At 40.6% G+C, this 24,143-nt stretch overlaps 2 protein-coding genes and 2 long non-coding RNA genes across 5 annotated transcripts; 1 reads left to right on the top strand and 3 right to left on the bottom strand.

The window, feature by feature from the left end:
• Nucleotides 1–191: 191 nt before the first annotated feature.
• On the top strand, nucleotides 192–2,517 carry LOC137711106 (uncharacterized). The gene has a single exon (XM_068450311.2). The coding sequence runs from the start codon at nucleotides 428–430 to the stop codon at nucleotides 2,270–2,272; it is 1,845 nt and encodes a 614-aa protein (XP_068306412.2). The 5' UTR covers nucleotides 192–427; the 3' UTR covers nucleotides 2,273–2,517.
• Nucleotides 2,518–6,154: 3,637 nt separating this feature from the next.
• Nucleotides 6,155–8,098, bottom strand: LOC148696139 (uncharacterized). 2 transcript variants are annotated; one of them, XR_015963817.1, is made up of 4 exons: nucleotides 7,961–8,098; nucleotides 7,756–7,866; nucleotides 7,158–7,224; nucleotides 6,155–6,280 (listed from the first exon to the last, which is right to left on the bottom strand). It is a non-coding gene; the product is annotated as an uncharacterized LOC148696139 (long non-coding RNA). The 2 variants fall into 2 exon arrangements; XR_015963816.1 differs by lacking the exon at nucleotides 6,155–6,280 and having other exon boundaries at nucleotides 6,791–7,224.
• Nucleotides 8,099–12,715: 4,617 nt separating this feature from the next.
• LOC148696138 (uncharacterized) lies at nucleotides 12,716–15,364 on the bottom strand. The gene is made up of 5 exons (XR_015963807.1): nucleotides 15,227–15,364; nucleotides 15,022–15,132; nucleotides 14,424–14,490; nucleotides 13,475–13,547; nucleotides 12,716–13,181 (listed from the first exon to the last, which is right to left on the bottom strand). It is a non-coding gene; the product is annotated as an uncharacterized LOC148696138 (long non-coding RNA).
• Nucleotides 15,365–20,489: 5,125 nt separating this feature from the next.
• On the bottom strand, nucleotides 20,490–22,635 carry LOC137711588 (uncharacterized). The gene is made up of 4 exons (XM_068450841.2): nucleotides 22,575–22,635; nucleotides 22,025–22,471; nucleotides 21,780–21,909; nucleotides 20,490–21,624 (listed from the first exon to the last, which is right to left on the bottom strand). The coding sequence occupies exons 2-4, from the start codon at nucleotides 22,155–22,157 to the stop codon at nucleotides 20,745–20,747; spliced, it is 1,143 nt and encodes a 380-aa protein (XP_068306942.2). The 5' UTR covers nucleotides 22,158–22,471; nucleotides 22,575–22,635; the 3' UTR covers nucleotides 20,490–20,744.
• Nucleotides 22,636–24,143: the final 1,508 nt, after the last annotated feature.

The following is a 24,143-nucleotide window of genomic DNA, read 5'->3' as shown; positions in this document are numbered from 1 at the left end:
GTATAAATTGTATTTATATTTAAAAAACCAGAGAAATTAAAAACAATTAAAAAATAAAAAGAATTTGAATCCTCGGATGCTGATGCAGATAATCACATAGGAGGATCCTCGCCAGGTCGTAGGGATTCAGGATCTTTCAATCACATTCATTTATCGTATATATACAATCTATTTTGAGTAAACACTGTTAATGTTTAATTTTAAATAAAAAAATTTTAGAAAGATCCCGCGGCGAGGGTCTCTCTCGATAATCACAACCATCCATGGCGTGTCGCCGATTATTCGTTTCTGAAATTCGAGCGTCTTGGCCGGCACAGATTCTCAGAAACCCCAACAACCTCTGCATCCGCCAGACCTCCTAGATTTTCTGCCTCCTTCTCCTCTGGTCTCCCAAAAGTCTTCCACTCTTCCCACTCCCCTACCACCCATGGCGGCGAACCCAGAAAATGACGAAAGGACCCTCCACGACGAACTCTCCCTCCCGGTCCTCCTCGCCGATCGCGTCATCAAATCGGCCCAGGAAGCCGAGTCCTCCAAACTCGACTGCGCCGACCTTGCCAAGCAGGTCGACCGCCTCTCCCAAATGCTCCGATCCGCCGTCCGAATCGCCGCCGCCACTCAGTCTCTCTACGATCGCCCCGTCCGCCGAATCGTCGCCGACGTGGCGAAGAACCTTGACCGCGCGCTGACCCTGGTACGGAAATGCAAGCACAGTGGGGTCCTCCGGCAAGTCTTCTCCATCACCACCACTGCTGATTTCAGAAAAGTGTCCAACCTTCTGGAGTCTTCGATTGGAGACATGAAGTGGCTTCTCTCGGTGTTTGAGTCTGACGGCGGCAACCTCTCCCTGCCGCCGATCGCCAGCAACGACCCGATACTCAGCTGGGTCTGGTCATACATCGCGACCATTCAAATGGGTCAACTCAGGGACCGAGTCGACGCGGCTAACTCGCTTGTTTCACTCGCTCGGGACAACGACCGGAACAAGAAGATAATCGTCGACGAAGGCGGCGTGACGCCACTGCTAAAGCTTCTGAAAGAAGGGTCTTCTCCGGACGCCCAAATCGCCGCCGCCAGTGCTCTGTTTCACATCGCCACTGATCAAGAAAGGGTCCGAATTATAATCGATTTGTTGGGAATTAACGTTGTTGTCTCGGTTTTGGGCGATTCCCCGATGAGGGTTCAGGTGTGCGTGGTGAGATTGGTGTCGGAAATGGCGGAGCTTGACCCGGTGGCGCAGGAGGAGTTAGGCAGAGGAAATGTGATTAGGCCTTTGGTGTCTCTGCTGGCAATGGACACGGTTCTGGATGATCCGAAGGTGCAATCGGGTAAGCCTAGCATTCATAATCTTGTTCAGATTAATAAGCAGTTAGCTGTAAATGGTTTGAATCCGAATAGCCGTTTGTCTTCCTTTTCGAATCATTATCATTCGGATGGTAGTAGTAGAGGTGGCGGGCATCATCGAAAAGAGAGGGAGAGAGAGGCGGAGTCCAATCCCGAGGTGAAGCTTGAGCTGAAAGCCGGTTGTGCCAAGGCATTGTGGAAATTGTGTAAAGGGTGTTTGTCGAATAGTCGAAAAGTTACAGAGACGAAAGGGTTGATTTGTTTGGCAAAGATTATTGAGAAGGAAGCAGGGGAGTTGCAGCTGAATTGCTTGATGACTGTGATGGAAATAGCCGTGGTGGCGGAGTCCAATCCCGACCTTAGAAGAGCGGCTTTTAAGCTTAATTCTCCAGCTGCAAATGCAATTTTGGATCAGCTTTTGAGAGTGATTCAGGAAGAGGCTAATCAGGAATTGCAAATTCCTGCCATTAAAGCAATTGGGTCATTGGCAAGAACTTTCCCTGCTAGGGAGACCCGGATAGTTGGTCCTCTGGTTGTCCGGCTTGGCAGTGCGGATGTCGATGTGGCAATTGAGGCTGCCATTGCATTAGGGAAGTTTGTGTGTACGGAGAATTTCAATTGCGTGGAGCATTCCAAGACGATTATTGAATTTGATGGGGTTCCTTCTCTGATGAGATTATTACGGACAACTGATCGAACTAGTGAACGGGGTCATGTCAATTGTTTAGTACTACTATGCTATCTAGCATCGCATGTTGGCAATAGCAAGGCTCTTGAACAAGCGCGGGCATTGAATACTCTTGAGGGGGGAGCTCGATATCTTGTAGCTCAATATCCCGATTTGAGGGATTTGTTAGCCAAAGCCATACACAATCTCACACTTTATCAGGCTGGAGCTCATCCCCACAGGCAAACCTTCATACCGTAAGCACTTGCAGTTTCAGTCATGTGTGTTTATCCTGTTTTTGTAACATAGAGAGGCAAATTGATTTATCACCACCATAACAAATCCAAAGTTGAATGGTGCACGAAATATTTATTTGTAATTTTGTATCATAGATGTATGATCACCCTACTGTGTCTGCTGTTGTTTTTTACAAGATGAGTGGATGTTTGGGCATGTATCAGCAATCTGTTGCACATAATTTGAAGGTATCTTATTGTTTCGATGAAGCATCAAACTTTTGTTTCTCCCCGTCTACTAAATGTGCCTATGCAATGTTCATTCCTTTTGTCGATATAAATAGTTGTATGGGACGTGCATAGGCGTAATCCTGGTTATATATTGGTTTGGCATCGACGAAAATGGAATGATGTGTTTTGAGTACTTGTTATTTTGGATCGTAATCTGGAGCTTCTGAAAGCTTTCGATACATTTTAGATCTTCAAATGTACATAGAATTTCTCTGGAAGTCAAGAGGTAGGTACTCTTTTATGTTCTACTATGTTGTATATATGCCGATGTTTTACTTATATTATAGTTGAACGCACTCGTTTTTTAGGCTGGCACATAGCATGATCCTCTTGCCTTACCTCCCTGAGCTCTTTAATTCTACGGTCACTCTCGTACGATGATGAGACGGCATGAAACCAACTCTGGGCGGGATCAGTAACAATTTTCTCGAGGGCGATAACATTCTTCAAGTACGTAACACGTTGAACGGCCAAAATACCCTAGTATTTCTACTAGATTGAGTTCTGATGTGGGTGTTTGCCAACCTTTTGTAGTTTCAGTTTTGCAGGGATGAAAAGAAATGCAGCTTCATCACCTCTCTGCAAGTAAAAGGGAACCCTTCATGAAAAAACGTAATTGGATAAAGACCCAAATGAAACCAGTAATTCCTAATCCAAGGGACCAAAGAGCTATATAAGGACCAATAGGTTATTAGAGCCCTGGCCTCTCTGCACTTTTTTGGGCTTTTAATTTATTTTTTTTTTTGGGGTCGAATTTGTAGTTTTGTTATACAAAGAAAAATTGGTTATATAGAGCTCCCCATGGCTTTTCTGGTGGGTTGGTTATGATAGGTTGTGATCAATTAAAATAAACTTAAGTCTGGTGTTTATTGTGTCAAAATGTGAGATGGACTGCTGGGCATGACTGGACAAGATAGATTATGAATACACAATAGAGTGAGTTATCTAACCTATCCATATATACGGGTTACAACTCTTGCCTAACCAATTCCTGTCAATCCAATCCTATCTCTAAGACTCAATCTCATCCAATTCACCAAATGAGTCCTTAATTCTTGACAGCAATTGATTAGAAATAACCAAATTATTCAAACTGAGAGGGACATTTTTCTAATTTCTAAGCCACCTTAAGCATGTCATTAAGCAACTAATGACAATCATTAAGAATGTCATTAGTTGCTCCTCCATTCAAACCATGAAAGTGGAAACCAATAGAGACATTAAACCACCACTTTCTCTGGCTCTCAATTTTAGGTTAATTATCTTTGATGAGAAGCTAGTTATGAACATGATGAAGCTTTAGAATTAAGCAAGCAATAAGCACTTTATGTTCTAATTTATTAATTAGTTGAATCTTAATCCTGTCATAATTACTATTACTCATCCGCCAAACTGCAAATTGTGTAGTCTTTGTAATTGCAGTCTCCAACCGTATGGATCTTTTGATATAGGCGCCTCAATTTTGAATTTTCTAGATCAAACATTCATGCCTTTTAGTTATTTGATTAAACTTTTTTTGTCATAATTTTGGTGATATATGCACATTATATTGTAACAAATTTCCTATAATCTAGCCTTTTGATTACACTCTCCTCCGTTAGAGATAATTGTGTAAAAAAAAAAGTTGGTTAGATTCAAAATTATTTTCACAATAATGCTACAATTTAGCAATAATTATCTACGATTTAAGATATTTTCTTTCCAAAATAGTTTAAAATATTTTTAAATCCCCCAAAATCAAACGTACCGAAATAAGTTTTTCTTGTAGTACGTTTAAGAGAAAATAGGATTGAGAATAATATAAACGTACCAATACACAATGTGTACAAAATAAAACGTACCAAAATAAAAATAATGTACCAATATTAATAATATGTATCAAATCAAACGTACCAAAATTGCAAATAAATGTACTAATTAATGATTTTTGTAAATTCAAACGTACCTGCAGATAATATATACATAATATATTATACCTAATAATAATTCATCAACAACTATACTTTGAAAAACAGCAAATATATATATATATATATATATATATATAATTTCACAAAAAAATTGAAAAAAATTACACATAGCTTTTTTTGTTGATCACCAACTATTTGAAAAAGAAAAAACCATTTGGAAAAAGAAATAATATTAAATCTTTGCATAACAAAAAAAAACCATAATCGACGAAACATATTTGGAAGAAGAGAAAATATAGTTTAATTATTAATATCTCCACTAAATAAGGAAAAGTTGTAACATTCCACATCGCCCAGGGGAGTGGATCATGTAAGCCTTGTATGTATATTCCAATCTCTACCTATCACAAGGCCTTTTGAGAGCTCACTGGTTTCGGGTTCTATCGGAACTACGAAGTTAAGCGAGTTCAAGCGAGAGCATTCCCAGGATGGGTGACCCACTAGGATGTTCTTGTGTGAGTTCCTAGAAACAAAACCATGAGGGCGTGGTCGATGCCCAAAGCGGACAATATCGTGCTACGGAGGAGTCGAGCCCGGGATGTGGTGGGGGGCCTGGGCCGAGATGTGACAATTTGGTATCAGAGCTAATCCCTGGCCGGATGTGTGTCGACGAGGACGTTGGGCCCCTAAGGGGGGTGGATTGTAACATCTCACATCGCCCAGATGAGTGGATCTTGTAAGCCTTATATGTATATTCTTATCTCTACCTAGCACGAGGCCTTTTGGGAGCTCACTGGCTTCGAGTTCTATCGGAACTCTGAAGTTAAGCGAGTTCGGGCGAAAGCATTCCCAGGATGGGTGACCCACTGGGAAGTTCTCGTGTGAGTTCCCATAAACAAAACCGTGAGGGCGTGGTCGGGGTCCAAATCGGACGATATCGTGCTACGGTAGAGTCGAGCCCCGGATGTGGTGGGGGCCCAGGCTGGGATGTGACAAAAGTGCATCATGCAGATAAAATGATAAATTCAAAAATTATTTAATTTTAAAAAATAGAGGTGACTATTGGTCAAAACACTTTAATCAAATTTTAAAAAAACACAGATGTTTAATCTAAATGATATAGAAAAATTATAAGGAATTCTAATTTTTCCATTAATATATATGGTTATACTAGGGTTTACGTACGTAATGTAACACATGTATAACCACAAGTTACAATATTAATAACGAACTCATGCATTATATATAATATGAGTGAACTGGATATACCACGATTTCTATACATCCTTCCATTTTTTTTTTTTTTTGAACAAATACAGCCGTCCATTATTAGACCATAAACTATTATAAAAATGCCTTGTTTAATTAATATGGAGCTTAATTATAGGGTAGTGTTATCCACATACTCTTTTTTAACTTTCACATATCCCTTGTTAATTAATTTTTGTTCATTGATTATCTTGAATTCATTCGATCTGACAATCAAAAATTAAGTGGATGTGTGGAAAGTAACAATGGGTGTGTGGATAGGAGTATGATTGACACACCCCGACCGAGATCAGGGCATGCTGGCCGTCACGCGAAGGTGACGTAGCCATGTGCGCGTGCGGAAGCTAAAGGTATAGTAATATAAAAGTACGAATCATTAAAAACCTAATAGCATACAAAGTACTAGTGTATGTGAGACACAATTCAGAGCAAGTCTACAGCAGTCGAAAAAGGAAAGATACGACATATGTACACCCGAAGGTGACCCTACAATGGTGAGTGTCTGTCAGAAATGCCGGGACGCCCTCTGGGATAGACCACCGAACTTGCTAGACCACTAGAACCTGGAGGGGCGCAAAAAACAAAAGCGTGAGTGGGCAAAAACAAAGTTCTTTGAAAACTCTTTAGCAAAACACATTCTAACCCCTCGCCGTAAAACCTGTATACTTCCCAGAAAATGAACATATATACGTATGTATAGATATGTCAATCATGCTCCACATATGCCATTCATGCTCACAATATGCCATTCATGCTTGGCAATATGCCATTCATGCTTGAGAATATGCCATTACAGAATATCATAATCAATTATAAATGCTCAAGCGTAATTCACATCGAATATATATAATCTGGCAGCCGGGAGTCACCTAACGTGACCTGTACGGCTGCATATAGAGCTTCAATCTCAACTCAATATCTGAATCTGCACACGAGTCGGAACCACCTAACGTGGTCTGTACGACAAGACTGGGTGTAATATATACGCTCTAGTGCTACGATCACGTGAAGACTGTGCGAATAATCGCGGGTCACCTACGAGTCGGAACCACCTAATGTGGTATGTACGACAAGGCTTGCACCTAACTTGGATCCAAGGCGAGCGTGTGGTGCTGGTGAACATCACGTGAAGGACTGTGCCCTGGCCCTGGGCGGGAGCACTAACACCGGGGGTGCAGATTATGAGCTCTCTAAGCATTTCAAACTACTATTGCATAATAAACAGGAATGCATAACCACATGAATACCGCTTACCTGGCACTTACCTGTGCGTCCACAGCACCAAATACACATTTATATATGTATGCCAACTACCAACGCACGTGATGATGCGTAAACAATATTCAAATGATGCATGGCATAAAACATATAACCTTTTCTATTTAATTTCTGGGAATTAATATGTATATAGGTATATACGGAAAACAAAAGCCCACTCACTGATAATTAGAAGGGTCGTAGCCCCCCTGCCTCGAGTGCGTACGCTCGTCCTCGGAAAACGAATCACCTATACGCGACAAAGTTACGAAAACATTAATTTAAAAGCACCTAAGCAACTTCTCGTAATAACTTCTCATACATTGCTCAAATTGGACAAATGAATATACCAACGTGACCTACACAACCTCAGGATCACGCCCATATTTTTAGAAAAATTTTTGGACCACGCACGCGCCCCCACGCGCCTGAACACGCACGGACCTACGCGCCCCCACGCGCGGCCCACGTGCACTGCACACTGACGGCGTCAGTTGACGCCGTCAGGAATATTCCGTTAACTGACGGAATATTCCGTCAAATCTAACCGGATTCTGTCACTGCCGTTAGGAATATTCCGTTAGACTTAACGGAATATTCTCCTTTCTTCTCCGGCGAGACGCCGGCGCCGGCGACGGCGCCGGAAAACTGGGTAATTTTCAAACTAAGTTTTCTCCTTCGTTTTTCAACCATTTTTCACGTTCTTTATACCAAAATGAAGCTTAGGACTAGTAGAATCACGTTAGACTAGTTTTAAGGCCTAAAAATTGCTAGATCATACCTGTCTTCAACTTCAAGAATCGGCCAACTTCGTACAGGACGATCCCGACGTCCAAATTCACCCAACGAACTACTCCGAGGCTCCTTGGGACCTCACAAGCACAACTACAAGCTTAGAAATTCCAAAAACAAGCTAGTTTAGGTTTGCATGAACAGTGTTCAAATCGGACCTCGTGATATCGACGTGAAAATGGTATTTTCCTTACCTGAAAATGGCACCTTTGAACTCCTCTCAGCTCCACGAACACGATGGTGGTCTTGGTTTCTTGTTTGGTGAAGATTTGATTAGGTTTGTATGTGTGTCCGTGTGTAGAGGAAGAAGAAGAAGAAGAAGGTGAACTCGGGGAGGAAGAGAGAGAGAGAGAGAGAGAGACTGAGAGAAGAGACAGAGTGAGGGAATGAGGGAGGGAATCCCGGGAAGAAAAAGAAAATGTATGATTGTGTGTGGTCCTACCACACCACACAACACAAAAATACACGTAAAATAACAGCTAGGGGGGTAAAATTGTAAATTCACACGTACGTTTCGTTAGTTTCGGGACGGGATGTTACAACCTACCCACCTTAATAGAATTTCGTCCCGAAATTCAAACTAACTAATTACACCCCTAACGGTCAAAGAATAATCTTGGATACAAATCCCTCATCCTATTTTCTGTCTCCCATGTCGCTTCTTCAACCGAGTGATTCCTCCACAAGACTTTCACCAAATTCACCGTTTTGTTCCTCAGAACCTTCTCTTTCCAATCTAAGATCGTTAACGGTTCCTCGTCGTACGTCAAATCTGGATTTATCTCTAACGGTTGAGGAGGGATCACATGCAATGGATCAGCAACGTAATGTCGGAGCATAGACACGTGAAAAACGTTATGCACTTTAGCCAACTCCGGAGGCAACTCCAACCTATAAGCTACCTCACCAACTTTTTCTGTGACTATGTACGGTCCGATATACCTGGGACTCAACTTCCCTTTCTTTCCAAACCGCACAACACCTCTCCACGGTGAAAGCTTCAGAAATACCCAATCTCCGACCTCATACGTTCTGTCCGTAGCATGTCGATCTGCTAAACTTTTCTGCCTGTCCTGAGCTGCTTTCAGGTTAGACCTAATTACCTGAACATTTTGAGTAGTCTCCTCGACAATCTCCGGACCTACTAAAACTCTTTCGCCAACCTCCGACCAACATAACGGAGTGCGACAAGATCTACCATACAAAGCCTCAAATGGCGCCATGCCAATGCTCGAATGGAAACTGTTGTTGTAAGCAAATTCCATCAAATCTAACCGCTGGTGCCAAGCGTCACTGAACTGTAACACTGATGCTCGCAGCATATCTTCCAAGGTCTGAATAGTTCTCTCAGACTGTCCGTCCGTTTGTGGATGATATGCCGTACTGTAAAGTAGTCTCGTACCCAAAGCTTCCTGAAAGGCTACCCAAAACTTTGATGTGAATCGTGGATCACGATCCGAGACAATACTTACAGGGACACCATGGTACTTCACAACCTTTGAAATAAACAGCTCTGCTAACCGGCTCAAAGAGTACTTCTCTCTTACTGGAATGAAATGTGCCGACTTAGTGAGCCGATCAACGATCACCCAAATGCCATCAAAGCCATTATGTGTACGCGGCAACTTGTACACAAAATCCATAGTGATATTTTCCCACTTCCACTCTGGAACGGGAAGCGGCTGTAACAATCCAAACGGCTTCTTTCTTTCTGCTTTAACCTGCTGACAAACAGCACAACTGCTCACATACTCAGCTATCTCCCTTTTCATACCCGGCCAATAGTAAAATGGTCGAATGGTATGATACATTTTGGTTGCCCCTGGGTGCATGGCATAAGCCGAGATATGTGCTTCATCAAGAATTTCCTTCTTCAAGTCCACATTACTAGGCACGAACATTCTACCCTCTAACACCAACATGCCATCAGAATCACGAACTCTGAGATCTCGCCTCCTTCCTTGATCTCGAGCTTGAATTAGTTCTTGAATCTGTTCATCAGCTACCTGAGCTTCAAGCACCCGATCAACTAAGATTGGCCTAACTTGAAAATTAGCAAGTAATGCCACTTCTCGATCTTCTGCTTCTAACCTTACTCCCGTAGCACGCAAGTCCACCAAAAGAGGAATACGACTAGCGTACAACGCATTGATACGGCCATGTGACTTCCTGCTAAGTGCATCGGCTACTACGTTCGCACGACCAGGGTGATAATCAATCGTGCAATCGTAATCGCTGAGCAACTCCAACCACCTCCGTTGACGAAGATTAAGTTCCTTCTGGGTAAAGAGATACTGAAGACTCTTGTGATCTGTGAAGATCCTACACTTTTCTCCATAAAGATAGTGTCTCCACAATTTCAATGCAAAGATAATAGCAGCCAACTCCAAATCATGTGTAGGGTAATTCATTTCATGGGTTTTCAACTGCCGCGAAGCATAAGCAATCACCCTACCATGCTGCATCAATACACATCCCAGACCATTCAAGGAAGCATCGCTATAAACCTCGAAATCACCACTATCGTCTGGAAGTGCCAAAACAGGTGCATTAGTAAGACAATGCTTCAACTGCTGGAAACTTTGCTCACACTTATCATTCCACTCAAACTTAACATCTTTCCTTGTTAACCTCGTCAGTGGCAAAGCAATTACCGAAAAATCCTTAACGAATCTCCGATAATATCCCGCCAAACCAATGAAACTTCTCACCTCAGTGACGGTTCGTGGTTGCTCCCAACTCTCCACAGCTGCAACCTTCTGAGTATCAACCAGAATACCTTGAGCAGAAATGATGTGCCCCAAAAACGTGACTTGATCTAACCAGAACTGGCACTTACTAAACTTAGCATACAATTGGTGTTCTCTCAACCTTTTCAACACCAAAGTAAGATGTCGGACATGTTCCGCTTTGGACTTAGAATACACCAGAATATCGTCAATGAAGACAATGACAAATCTATCCAGGTAAGGCTGAAATACCCGGTTCATTAAATCCATAAAAGCTGCTGGTGCATTCGTCAACCCAAATGGCATAACCAGAAACTCGTAATGACCGTAACGAGTCCTGAACGCCGTCTTAGGAACATCATCCCTACTAATCTTCAGCTGATAGTACCCAGACCTCAAGTCTATCTTAGAAAATACACAAGCACCTCTCAGCTGATCAAACAAATCGTCGATACGAGGCAATGGATAACGGTTTTTAATCGTCACCCGATTCAATTGTCTGTAGTCGATACACAGCCTCAAAGTCCCATCTTTCTTTTTCACAAACAACACTGGAGCGCCCCAAGGTGAAATACTAGGCTGAATGAATCCCTTATCCACTAATTCCTGTAATTGCACTTTCAATTCCCTTAACTCAGCGGGAGCCATACGATAAGGAGTTAATGAAATAGGATTGGTACCTGGAAGCAACTCAACAGTGAAATCCACATCTCGATCTGGGGGTAAACCAGGTAAATCTTCAGGAAAAACATCAGGGAAGTGTCTAACCACTCTCACATCCTCAATTCTGCTTGGAACGGCCTCCTCTAGTACCACATGAGCTAGATACCCCTGACAACCTTTAGTCAACAACTTCTTCGCTCGTAAAGCCGAAATAACACCATGTCTTACTCCACTCGGCTCACCCACAAAAGTAACCTCAGGTAATCCAGGACGGTGAAAAGTAACTACTTTCCCGTAACAATCAATGTTGGCACGATAGAAGTGCAACCAATCATTGCCCAAAATCACATCAAAATCGACAATATCTAACGGAATAAGATCCGCGGGCATAACTACACCCTCTACTATCACTGGACATCCTGGGTACACACAATCTACAACACATCTCTCTCCTCTAGGCATAGCGAACTCTAAATCGTACCCTAGAGGTGTGGGGCGAGGTTGCGTTACTTGAGCAAATGTATGAGAAATAACGGAATGTGTAGCTCCACAATCAATTAAGACTCTAGCAAAATAACCAAGAATGTTTAACGTACCCATTATCAAGTCCGGGTTGTGCTGAGCATCCTGCAGGGAAATATTGTGAATACGCCCCTGGCCCTGCTGTCGTCCTCCACGACCTCTGCTCGCTTGAACACCGCGACCTTGAGCTCCACGCCCCTGACTGGGCTGACCCATCTGCCTCGAAGACCCTGCACTACTAGTGGCATTCTCACCCTGCTGATACTGTCCTCCTTGGTACCACTGAGAACCACTTGTTGGAGCTGGAGGATACGGCATGTAGTTGCTGGGATACGGGGGATAACCACCTTGTGAATACGGGTCCTGGGGGTACTGATACGGTCCCGGGGCATAGGGAACAGCATCACCCTGATAGTGATAGGCACCACCTCTACCTGTTTGACCATAATTACTCGGACCTTGGATTTGCCGAATCGGTGCAGGTGGCGGCATAAAGGTCTGCTGCGGCTTCTGTTGCTGACCCTGGGGACAATTCACCGCTCTATGTCCCATCTGCCCACACGTGAAACAAGCACCGTTGCCACGCCTACACTCGCCGAAATGTCGATTATTACATCTACGGCAAAATGGGAGTCGGTTTCGGCCACCATCATCTTGTCTCTGGCCTCGAGCACCTCCATAAAACCTACCTCCACGTCCTTGTCCAGAGGCACTGAAACCACCACTAGACGAACTTGAACTTGCACCACCCCTTTTAAAGTTCTGAGTTTGGCGAGGCCCCAACGATGTTTGACCTTTTCCTTTGTCGTCTTTCTTCTGATTGCCGTTTTTCTCTTCGTCACTATCACTTGACATATTCTCAGAGTCCTCTACCCTCAACAATATCTCATAGAACTCCTGATATGACTCACAGTGAGTAGTAGTTACCATAGAACGCCATTTCTTCTTAGTGCCCAAGCGAAAACGACGAAGCATCTCCGCCTGATTACCAGCGACATCGGGATAGTAACGAGACAAATCAGTGAACTTACGATAGTACTCGTTAGCCGTCATCTTTCGCTGTTTCAATTCAGTGAATTCCTGTTTCTTACGGTCGATATACTCAGGGGGTACAAATCTCCTTTGAAACACGTCTTTGAAAACATTCCAATCGGTCCTCTGAGCTGGAGTCAACCTACGAAGTTCTTGCTCCCACCAAGCTGCAGACTCCATCTCCAGAAACCAAGAGGTTGTCTCAACCCACCTTTCCATAGGAAGGTTCCCCTGGTTATGCAACACACGGAAAGTCTTCTCTATGTGTTCCAACCAACGTTCTGCGCCTTCGTGACCCTCGTTACCTTTAAACTTATCCAACTTCAAGTTATACATAGTCTCCAGAGGAGTCCTCTGGGGAGGGCGCATCACTGTTTGAAGGGCTGTAGCAATCACTTCCCCCAACTGAGTAAGATCAGGAAAACTAGACTCATCTGAGCGACGTGGTTCCCGACGAGGCGGCATGATTCTGACATAAGACACCAACTATTAGAATACTCACAAAGACACAGGACTGCCAAACCTAGGCTCTGATACCAAGCTGACACACCCCGACCGAGATCAGGGCATGCTGGCCGTCACGCGAAGGTGACGTAGCCATGTGCGCGTGCGGAAGCTAAAGGTATAGTAATATAAAAGTACGAATCATTAAAAACCTAATAGCATACAAAGTACTAGTGTATGTGAGACACAATTCAGAGCAAGTCTACAGCAGTCGAAAAAGGAAAGATACGACATATGTACACCCGAAGGTGACCCTACAATGGTGAGTGTCTGTCAGAAATGCCGGGACGCCCTCTGGGATAGACCACCGAACTTGCTAGACCACTAGAACCTGGAGGGGCGCAAAAACAAAAGCGTGAGTGGGCAAAAACAAAGTTCTTTGAAAACTCTTTAGCAAAACACATTCTAACCCCTCGCCGTAAAACCTGTATACTTCCCAGAAAATGAACATATATACGTATGTATAGATATGTCAATCATGCTCCACATATGCCATTCATGCTCACAATATGCCATTCATGCTTGGCAATATGCCATTCATGCTTGAGAATATGCCATTACAGAATATCATAATCAATTATAAATGCTCAAGCGTAATTCACATCGAATATATATAATCTGGCAGCCGGGAGTCACCTAACGTGACCTGTACGGCTGCATATAGAGCTTCAATCTCAACTCAATATCTGAATCTGCACACGAGTCGGAACCACCTAACGTGGTCTGTACGACAAGACTGGGTGTAATATATACGCTCTAGTGCTACGATCACGTGAAGACTGTGCGAATAATCGCGGGTCACCTACGAGTCGGAACCACCTAATGTGGTCTGTACGACAAGGCTTGCACCTAACTTGGATCCAAGGCGAGCGTGTGGTGCTGGTGAACATCACGTGAAGGACTGTGCCCTGGCCCTGGGCGGGAGCACTAACACCGGGGGTGCAGATTATGAGCTCTCTAAGCATTTCAAACTACTATTGCATAATAAACAGGAATGCATAACCACATGAATACCGCTTACCTGGCACTTACCTGTGCGTCCACAGCACCAAATACACATTTATATATGTATGCCAACTACCAACGCACGTGATGATGCGTAAACAATATTCAAATGATGCATGGCATAAAACATATAACCTTTTCTATTTAATTTCTGGGAATTAATATGTATATAGGTATATACGGAAAACAAAAGCCCACTCACTGATAATTAGAAGGGTCGTAGCCCCCCTGCCTCGAGTGCGTACGCTCGTCCTCGGAAAACGAATCACCTATACGCGACAAAGTTACGAAAACATTAATTTAAAAGCACCTAAGCAACTTCTCGTAATAACTTCTCATACATTGCTCAAATTGGACAAATGAATATACCAACGTGACCTACACAACCTCAGGATCACGCCCATATTTTTAGAAAAATTTTTGGACCACGCACGCGCCCCCACGCGCCTGAACACGCACGGACCTACGCGCCCCCACGCGCGGCCCACGTGCACTGCACACTGACGGCGTCAGTTGACGCCGTCAGGAATATTCCGTTAACTGACGGAATATTCCGTCAAATCTAACCGGATTCTGTCACTGCCGTTAGGAATATTCCGTTAGACTTAACGGAATATTCTCCTTTCTTCTCCGGCGAGACGCCGGCGCCGGCGACGGCGCCGGAAAACTGGGTAATTTTCAAACTAAGTTTTCTCCTTCGTTTTTCAACCATTTTTCACGTTCTTTATACCAAAATGAAGCTTAGGACTAGTAGAATCACGTTAGACTAGTTTTAAGGCCTAAAAATTGCTAGATCATACCTGTCTTCAACTTCAAGAATCGGCCAACTTCGTACAGGACGATCCCGACGTCCAAATTCACCCAACGAACTACTCCGAGGCTCCTTGGGACCTCACAAGCACAACTACAAGCTTAGAAATTCCAAAAACAAGCTAGTTTAGGTTTGCATGAACAGTGTTCAAATCGGACCTCGTGATATCGACGTGAAAATGGTATTTTCCTTACCTGAAAATGGCACCTTTGAACTCCTCTCAGCTCCACGAACACGATGGTGGTCTTGGTTTCTTGTTTGGTGAAGATTTGATTAGGTTTGTATGTGTGTCCGTGTGTAGAGGAAGAAGAAGAAGAAGAAGGTGAACTCGGGGAGGAAGAGAGAGAGAGAGAGAGAGAGACTGAGAGAAGAGACAGAGTGAGGGAATGAGGGAGGGAATCCCGGGAAGAAAAAGAAAATGTATGATTGTGTGTGGTCCTACCACACCACACAACACAAAAATACACGTAAAATAACAGCTAGGGGGTAAAATTGTAAATTCACACGTACGTTTCGTTAGTTTCGGGACGGGATGTTACAACGATTCTCTTCCCTTCCATCCCCTCCTATTTAAACGGTTGCGATTACGCCACGTCTACATCTTATTTTGAATTTTTTATAGGAAAAATTAGAATGCCCTATATCTTTTCTGTAGTTGTTAGATTAAACATTTATCCCTTTTAAAGATTTGATTAAGGTGCTTTGATCAATTGCCATCTCAATAATTTTCTATTTATTTAATTTTCATGTCATTAATTTAAATGCATTTATGTAGAGGCATAAGGTAGCTTAGCAACTAATTGCCTATAATATAGGAATTTAATTTCGTCAATCCCCTTCTATGCATTAAATGACATTTTTTTAATAAAATAAAATAAAAAATTAATTAACTAATTCCTCATTACCTTATTCTCAGTGTTTAAAAAAAAGAAAAATTCTCTTTCTATTAAAAATGTCTCAATAAAAAGTCTTCAATACATATATTTTCACGTATAGATATATAAAAAATATACTTAATACTTATGGTACATTTGAGAACAAAAGTATCGACTTTTGATACGTTTAGATTTCAAATGTTCCGAGAAACCAAATGTACCAAAAATTCAAATGTACCATAAAACCAAATGTACCCATTGTTATGTAACCCTTTTGGTACGTTTAGATTTCAAATATACAGAGAAACCAAATGTACCAAAATTTCAAATGTACCATAAAAACAAATGTGCCCATTGTCAGGTAACCCTTTTGGTACGTAAATTCCAAATGTACCAAAATACCAAATAAACAAAAAATCACAAATGTACCACAAAACCAAATGTCTCTATCATATAACCCTTTTGGTACATTTACATTCCAAATGTACCGACACAAAAAATCAAATCCACTATAAAACTAAACGTGTCAATATTATAGGTAACTAGACGTAACTATATAATCAAACAAATCTTTATTTTGTGTTGGGTCTTCTAAATAATAAAATCTGACAATTTTTTTTTATAAATATTCTACTATATTCACAAAAAAAAAAAAAGGCAAAATTATAACAAACAATAAAAAAAATGCATAGATATGGATAATAAATGCATAAATATAGTGAGGAAAAGAAAAAAAAAACGAAATGTTCAGGAAAAGTCATGAAAAACTAAAACTCTAAACAAAATTGAACTTATGTGAAAAATTGAAATTAATAACCAAAATTTTAGGAAAATGTTTGATCAAATTTTCAAAAGGTGTGTATGTTTAGTCTAAAAAAAATTAAAAAATGAGGCACCTATATCAAAACGACTTGTTTTTATATAGAGAATAAGACAAAAAGAAGAGTGTGAGAGGAGAGGATGGAAGGGTATGGTAATAGAAGGGGAGAGAATCCTACTCCGTGTGGATAACACCATCCTAATTATAAGCTACAATGGCTAATAAAACTCTTCCAGATATATGCATGCATCTGGAAAGCTCTATCAGCAAGTGAAAAATGTTACATTTTCAGATTTCCAAAGATTTTGTGCACCAGATTCAAAGATTGCTCCTGAAAAATGTTGAACTAGCTGGAGGCATCATAATTTGTGCTCAGACAGGCCAATCAAGTAGAAAAGCTCAAAGCCCTTGACCTAATTGTGCTTTTATTTCTGCTCTGTAGAGAAATATTCAAAACCCACCAGATGAATGTGTAAAACATGTCACGAATCACGATTATGACTCAATTACTTACACAAAAGCAAGCACCTACTTTGTCGGGTGCCGTTCGTACTAATATTGGTCTCAAAGGGCTCATTAGCTAAAGCATGCATTCCAAAGTTCACATGAACAAATCTTTGTTCGACCATGTGGAAATTTTCAGGTCGACGGGCCGAGGGCCCACTCCAACAACACCGATACTGTCCCCACTTAACCACCTGCACAATCCTCAGGTGTGGGGTTTTATCACAAAAGGCCTCGGTGTTAATTAGAGAGGGGTATTTCTATTTAAAGCACTCTTCTCTTCTCCCTCTGTCCGATGTGGGACTGGGGGTTCCAACACTCCCCCGCACGAGGGACCCCACTTATGGGTCACTCGTGAATTTCCACACATCGGCAACCACGTGGAGCCATGTCGGGACTCACCCAATCACGCGGGGCCAATGGGGACCCACCCAAACACGTGGCATCTTTGGCCTACGTGGACAATCACGCGGGGCCAATGGGGACCCACCCAATCACGTGGCAGTACGGGCCCGTCCCCTGGCTCTGATACCATGTGGAAATTTTCAGGTCGACGGGCCGAGGGCCCACTCCAACAACACCGATACTGTCCCCACTTAACCACCTGCACAATCCTCAGGTGTGGGGTTTTATCACAAAAGGCCTCGGTGTTAATTAGAGAGGGGTATTTCTATTTAAAGCACTCATCTCTTCTCCCTCTGTCCGATGTGGGACTGGGGGTTCCAACAGACCAAAAGGTCAAGCAGTACACTACATTAGCAGTAGTACTTGATATCTTTGAATTTTTAATTCTTTTCATCTTCTTTTTTTTATTTTTTTATTTTTTATTTATCAAAATTCTTTTCATCTTTACTTGAAGGGAAAAAGTGCAACAAGAAGACCATCATTGTTTTCTCTGGGTTCATGCATGCATTGATATTCTTTTTCACCATATCTGCAGTCGGTTCACTTCAGCTTTTAGTTTTGCATATATATAAATATATACATACAAGCAGTAATGAGAGAAAGAATACAAACGCAGTACAACAAATACAAAAATAAATACTTTTAACGGCTTGAGTTACAAGATTCTTGTACATATACATGTATGCTTATATATATTTCAATAAAAAGTAGGGGGAGATTGTAGTTATTCCTAATTATACCATTCCTAAGTTCGTTTTGATGTGATTTGTTTATAATCACTGACGTAACAATTGATTAATGTTTGGACTTGGTGATTATGCTCTTAGATGTTTAGATCAGGAGTAAGAAGCAAGCAACTTCAGCTTAGCTGTGATCTCACGGATTATATAACATAACAGAAAACGGAAAGGAAAGAAAAGAGAAAAGAATATTTAATCAATGATAACTGATGTTTAGTTTGTATTAAATTAATAACTGTCACCACCACAACGAGGGTGATTTTTCTTTGCATGTTTTAAATCATGGGGCAGGAAGGAGTCACGGCTAGTATCTGTTAGGTAACACAGCACTATATTCATATAGTCTTGTGTAAGTTATTGTCTTCAATGCCTCTCAATTCGTTTTCCTTCCATATAGTTTTTAGTTCGGGACAAGCTAGCCCACACTATATGTCATGCGATATGCATGCATGGTTTTAGAAGCTTTGGAAGATTACACTAATGGAGGAACCAATTGGTTAAGACATGAGTAGTTGAACATTACACTGATGGCTCATTTACGTAAGTGTAACCAAAGTAGGAGGAATTAGAGTGAGGAGGAATTGAATTAAGGAGGAGTTGAAATGAGGAGTAGTCAGAATCGAATTCCTCTTGAAAAATAATCCAGCAAAAGAGGTCGTTTGCTAGGTAGTGGATAGTGGTGGCTAGCAAAATTGGAATTATAGTAAATATTTAAGGGCATAAAAAGTAAGAAAAATGGATTTTGAATTCCTCCATACACTCGGAATTGAAATACCACCTCCTAAAATGAGGAATTGAGTTCCTTATTTTGTGTGGGTCCCACCTTTCTATTTATTCGCCAAATTTAGCAAGCGAAGGCATACCCCGTAATCGGAATTCAAATCCCCTTTTTGATTTTGGTTATGGGTTCGTAAAAATGCCATCGGAAGAGAAACACCAAACACAAAATAAGACAAACACAAACTCCCCAAATTGATTTAGTGATGAGAACGAATATAAAATGATTGGTAAGACCAGGCTAAGTTCACGGTTCAAAATTCGAGGCCCTCCAACGTAACCAAAAGAGAAACACCAAACACTAGCTCTACTTCATATAGAGCAGATTGATAGCTTTCTATGATCATTTTTCGTGACCCACTATTGGCTATATGATTGAGTACGTACTTGTAATGGTATGGCCTACGGATAAGGTGTTAAGGGTTAAGGTATCTTGTTTACCTACAAGAATAGGGAAGACTATAGAGAATTATTTGAGAAGGGATTATTCATTCTACATATTATTTTTGACCAGGCATATGTGTCTTGCCCCTCAGATTTTGAAAGTCAAAATTAGCCCTTATATATATGCATGGGCTCCATGTGTATGCAAGAGTTTGGAAGTCATGGCCGGCGCTGACTGGCATCTTCCTAAAGGTATATGGTGCCCCTTGTGAAAGCTTCCCACTGTCTACCATCGTATTCGTTCTTTAAGCAATTTAGACTTTTTTTTTTTTTTAACCCTAGAGACTCTAAATGCAAAATGATTTTTGCAGTGACTGCCACACCGTTACTAACTCGTATGTATTATAATATAAGTGACCGACAGATTTCTTAAAAGCATAATTAAAGCATATTCATAACATAATATATTGATAACACATTATGTGACAATTTAAACCTTTTGGAGGGATGCGATTGAAGGCAAGAAAATCAGCATCCCTGACATATTGTGTGTGTATATATAGGCCCCAGCCTAATCCTCTTAAAACTCTGCCAGCGTTTCAAGAAATATATCACAATCTCAATCCAACCCCACACACACACCTACACTGAATTAATTTCATACACTCATTATATAAATATGTATACATATATATATAGACAGACATATTTGCATATGTGTATTATACATGCACGATCAGTTCATACGGGTTAGCATCAATAATGAGCTATCGTTTGGTCATGGGGTCAATAATAAAAAATCAGATTAGTTTGCAGCTGTTTGGTGCATAGCGATGTTTTGGCCGCTCGAAAAGCACTTTTGTGGTAAGCAGAAAAAACAGAGACATGAAAACAGCAAGTTCTAATGATAATTAGTTAACCAACAAGGAAAGATTAGGACCACAAAAAGAACTAATTACACTCATGATCATCTTATTTCAACTTTTTTTTTTTCTGAAAAAAGAAAACATAAAAATACAGATTACAGAATGTTCTGCAAATTACAATTTAACAACCTTGTCAATAAAAAGTGAAAAAAAAAATATCCTCAAATATCTCAAACCCTTTTTTTTCACCAGTATGAATTCCCCCGTTACTATCAACATCGATGTGTATTTGTTTAAAAACCCATGAAAAACCCAAAGAATTAAAAATGAATTTACAATTTTCAAATATTCTGGAAAGCATCAAAATTTTCACCTGTTAGATCTTCTGACAACGACGTTAATGGATAGCTACTGAAATCTACTGAATTTTGAGCATGGTGATGAACAAGCTGCCCTTGTTGTTGCCAGGAACTAGTGGGTTTGATCATTTCCTCAGACTTTATCCCATTGACATGAAACTGAAACAAAGAGTCTAGTTTGTTATCTGTTTCCCATGAAAAAGCCGCATTTTCGATTGCGTTGTTGCCGTTGTTGCTGGTCATATGATACCCTGCTGCATAGCTGCTGACGTTCGAGCTATTGCTCGAGCTTTCCTTAACCTCATTCATGAAAAATGAGCTGAGTCTCGAAGCTGAATTGTCCGAAAAATCTGTGCCGGACATGCTTCCGTGGTCCGAATTTGCCAAACTTGGCATTGAAGTAAACCCAAAATTTGAGCTTGACTCATAAGGTCTAATGTTGGTATGGTGGTATTGAGTGGCAACAAGATCTGAATTATAGGCTGATGATGACTCGAAACCGGATTGGGACTCGAAACCGGATTGGTACTCGAAATAAGATAGAGAATCAAAGGCTCTTGAGGCTTGTGGATTGTTGAGGACTCCTCCATTTCCATCATAGTAATTTGAATCATTGAGAAGAAATGTTGGGCCTTGGGAAGCCATGGTTATTGGCATAGCTGGAAGCTCTGGCATTGGCAAGGACTCTTTTAGGTCTGAACAATCAATGTTCTTCCTTTCTTTCAGTTCTTCTTCAGTTAGTGGCTTGTGGGTAGTTGGGTCAATTCCTTGCTTCATTAGCTTCTTCTTCAAACATGAATTCCAAAAGTTCTTTATCTCATTGTCGGTTCTTCCTGGCAATTGTGCTGCAATTTGAGCCCACCTGATGAAATTCACAATTCAGTCGCATAAACAAGTATTTACATCATTAGGGTTTTAAAATGTTGATTATAGTATTGCTCCAAGTCGAAGCGACAAGAAAAATTGACAATAAACACGGATATCCGTGGCACAGAATGAGGTGGCTAAAAGTGTTACCGGTTGCCTAGAACTTCGTGAAGACTAAGAATGAGATCCTCTTCCTGTTGTGAGAACATTCCTCTCTTCAAATCAGGCCTCAAATAATTTATCCATCTCAATCTGCAACTCTTTCCACACCTCTGCAAACCTGATGAAAAACCCGAAAAAGAACAAAAAGAAACAAATATATACATCAAACGTTTGATGAAGTGTTCGATTACCTGAACTTCGTAATGCAAAGTTGAAGTGAGTTGGGGAATTACCAGCATGCTTTGGGACTGAGCTCCAGCAGCCAACACCAAATCGAGTGATGTAGTTGAAGAGCTTCTCATCTTCTTCCGGTGACCAGAGGCCTTTCCTTAACTTCTGCTTCAAACAACACGAATGGCGTCCCATTTTTCCTGTGTGCTGATGAAAGTCCGGAAAATAGTAAGCCGCTAGCAGGTTAGCTACTGATCACAGCAACAATCCAGACATGGGGTTTGAGAATATATGTCTGTGTTGTAAGAGCGAGGAAATTTAAGATTAATTTCTTATGATTTAAAGAAAAGTGGGATAAATCATACTTAGAATTCAAGTTAGAGAGAGAGAGAGAGAGAGAGAGAGAGAGAGAGAGAGAGAGAGAGTTGAAGCAATCAAGTGGGTTTTACGCAAATCTGGTGCTGCTGCTTTTACAATGGACTGGATTGGTTTTTAAGATATCTCTATCTCTACAAGTTGCAAGAAAAAAGTGATATAAATGAGTGAAAAATACAGTTATATGTATAGGACTCATAAAAATATATGAAAGAAAAAGTTGTTTAGGTTTAAAACCTCATAAACTCAAAAGGAGTTGTCCTTTAATTTTGTGTTGCTTACACGAATAGGAGACCTTGACTTAATTGAGCATGAGCAAATATATATATATGTATGTGTATATGTATGTATGTATGTATGTATGTTTAGTGTAACAATCCATAATTTTGCACTTAATTAGTCTCACCTACTCTGTATGTATATGAGTAGTTTTAAGTTTTTAACCCCTTAGTTTCTTTTTTAATAAAGCGGTATTCTAAATTATTTTAGTTACGAGAAGAGATTGGAATTTTGGTGAAAGGAGATAGACATACTGCACTTACCAATTGGTCTAACACTGTTGAGAACATTAATTTCAAATCAAGAAAATGAGACCTTGCATATGCTTATAAGTAGTTGGGCTACTCCCCATATTGCTAAGTGATTTTATGGTGGAACCTCAAATTTCTTCATGATATCAAAGCATGTTGTCCCGCGTGTGATGCCCAACGGCCACAAGTGCTCCAAAAAGTCGCCCGATTTGTGTTGTCCACTTGTTAGGCTTGAAAATTCATCACACGTGAAGCGATGTGTTGAGGGCATCAATCCCACATCAGGAAAAAGAAATAGCTGAACTATTATTTATATTGTTAATTGGTTTTATGATGAAACTTCAACTTTCTTTAAACCCTACACCAACATTTTTTTTTTTGGGTATATGATATTATATACCCATTTGAACCAAAAAGAATCAATACTTTTATATAGAAATACAAGGATTACAGTTCGATTAATTTCTTCAGAAGGGAAATCAAATATACTTTCTTCTCCCATTTGTTGCTGAATTTGGAACATATTCATATTTGATCAATTTGCATATAAATAGTATTTAAGCCATGACTGCCAGCTACTGTACACTGTATACTGCATTGGAAGACAAAATCGAAATTATAAATAATAATTAATCTTATCGAACCACCACCAAGCAGTATTACTCGAAAATTATATAATATGACTCAGGTTTTTGTATAAATATTTACAGGAAAAAATATAAAGTTCGCCGACAGTATACCAGAGCATCAACTGTGGGTTCCATTTGTGTATATATTTGACTATATAAAAGATAAATTATTACGTAAGTCGGACTAGAAAAATCTTGGCGGTAGCTACGTATTTTTCATAACAACACGAAAGAAAAAAACCAAAGATTCCACAAAGAAAAAAAACGAAAGAACAGACAACTTCCTTTTCCCTTTTTTTTTCTTCTTTTCATTCACATTTTTCTCCTCCCTTTTGGACCTGCCGCCAGTAGCAAGTTTCTTTTAGTCTAACTTAATTAGTGTACGAATCTACCTAAAATAGTTGAAATCAGATCAATTTGCCTGTATAGTTCTTTATTGATTGTTTAAGAGTAAATTTTTTTTCTTTTACTTTTGACTAATGATGCATAGGTGACGTTTTTACTTACGTCATATTGTGACTCGAGCAGTAATCAATAAAGATGAAATTCAACTATATAAGTTGGTATTACTTTTATCACTCTCTTTCCTTATTGATACAAACAATATTGAGAAAAATGATAATCGATCTCAAGACTTTAGAAGACTC

This window comes from Pyrus communis, chromosome 6 (genome assembly GCF_041283825.1).
Source record: "Pyrus communis isolate YQ-2024b chromosome 6, ASM4128382v1, whole genome shotgun sequence".
In the NCBI taxonomy this organism is placed as follows: Eukaryota; Viridiplantae; Streptophyta; class Magnoliopsida; order Rosales; family Rosaceae; genus Pyrus; species Pyrus communis.
The sequence above is the reverse complement of the archived record's forward strand: the minus strand, read 5'-3'. Positions and strand labels throughout refer to the sequence as shown.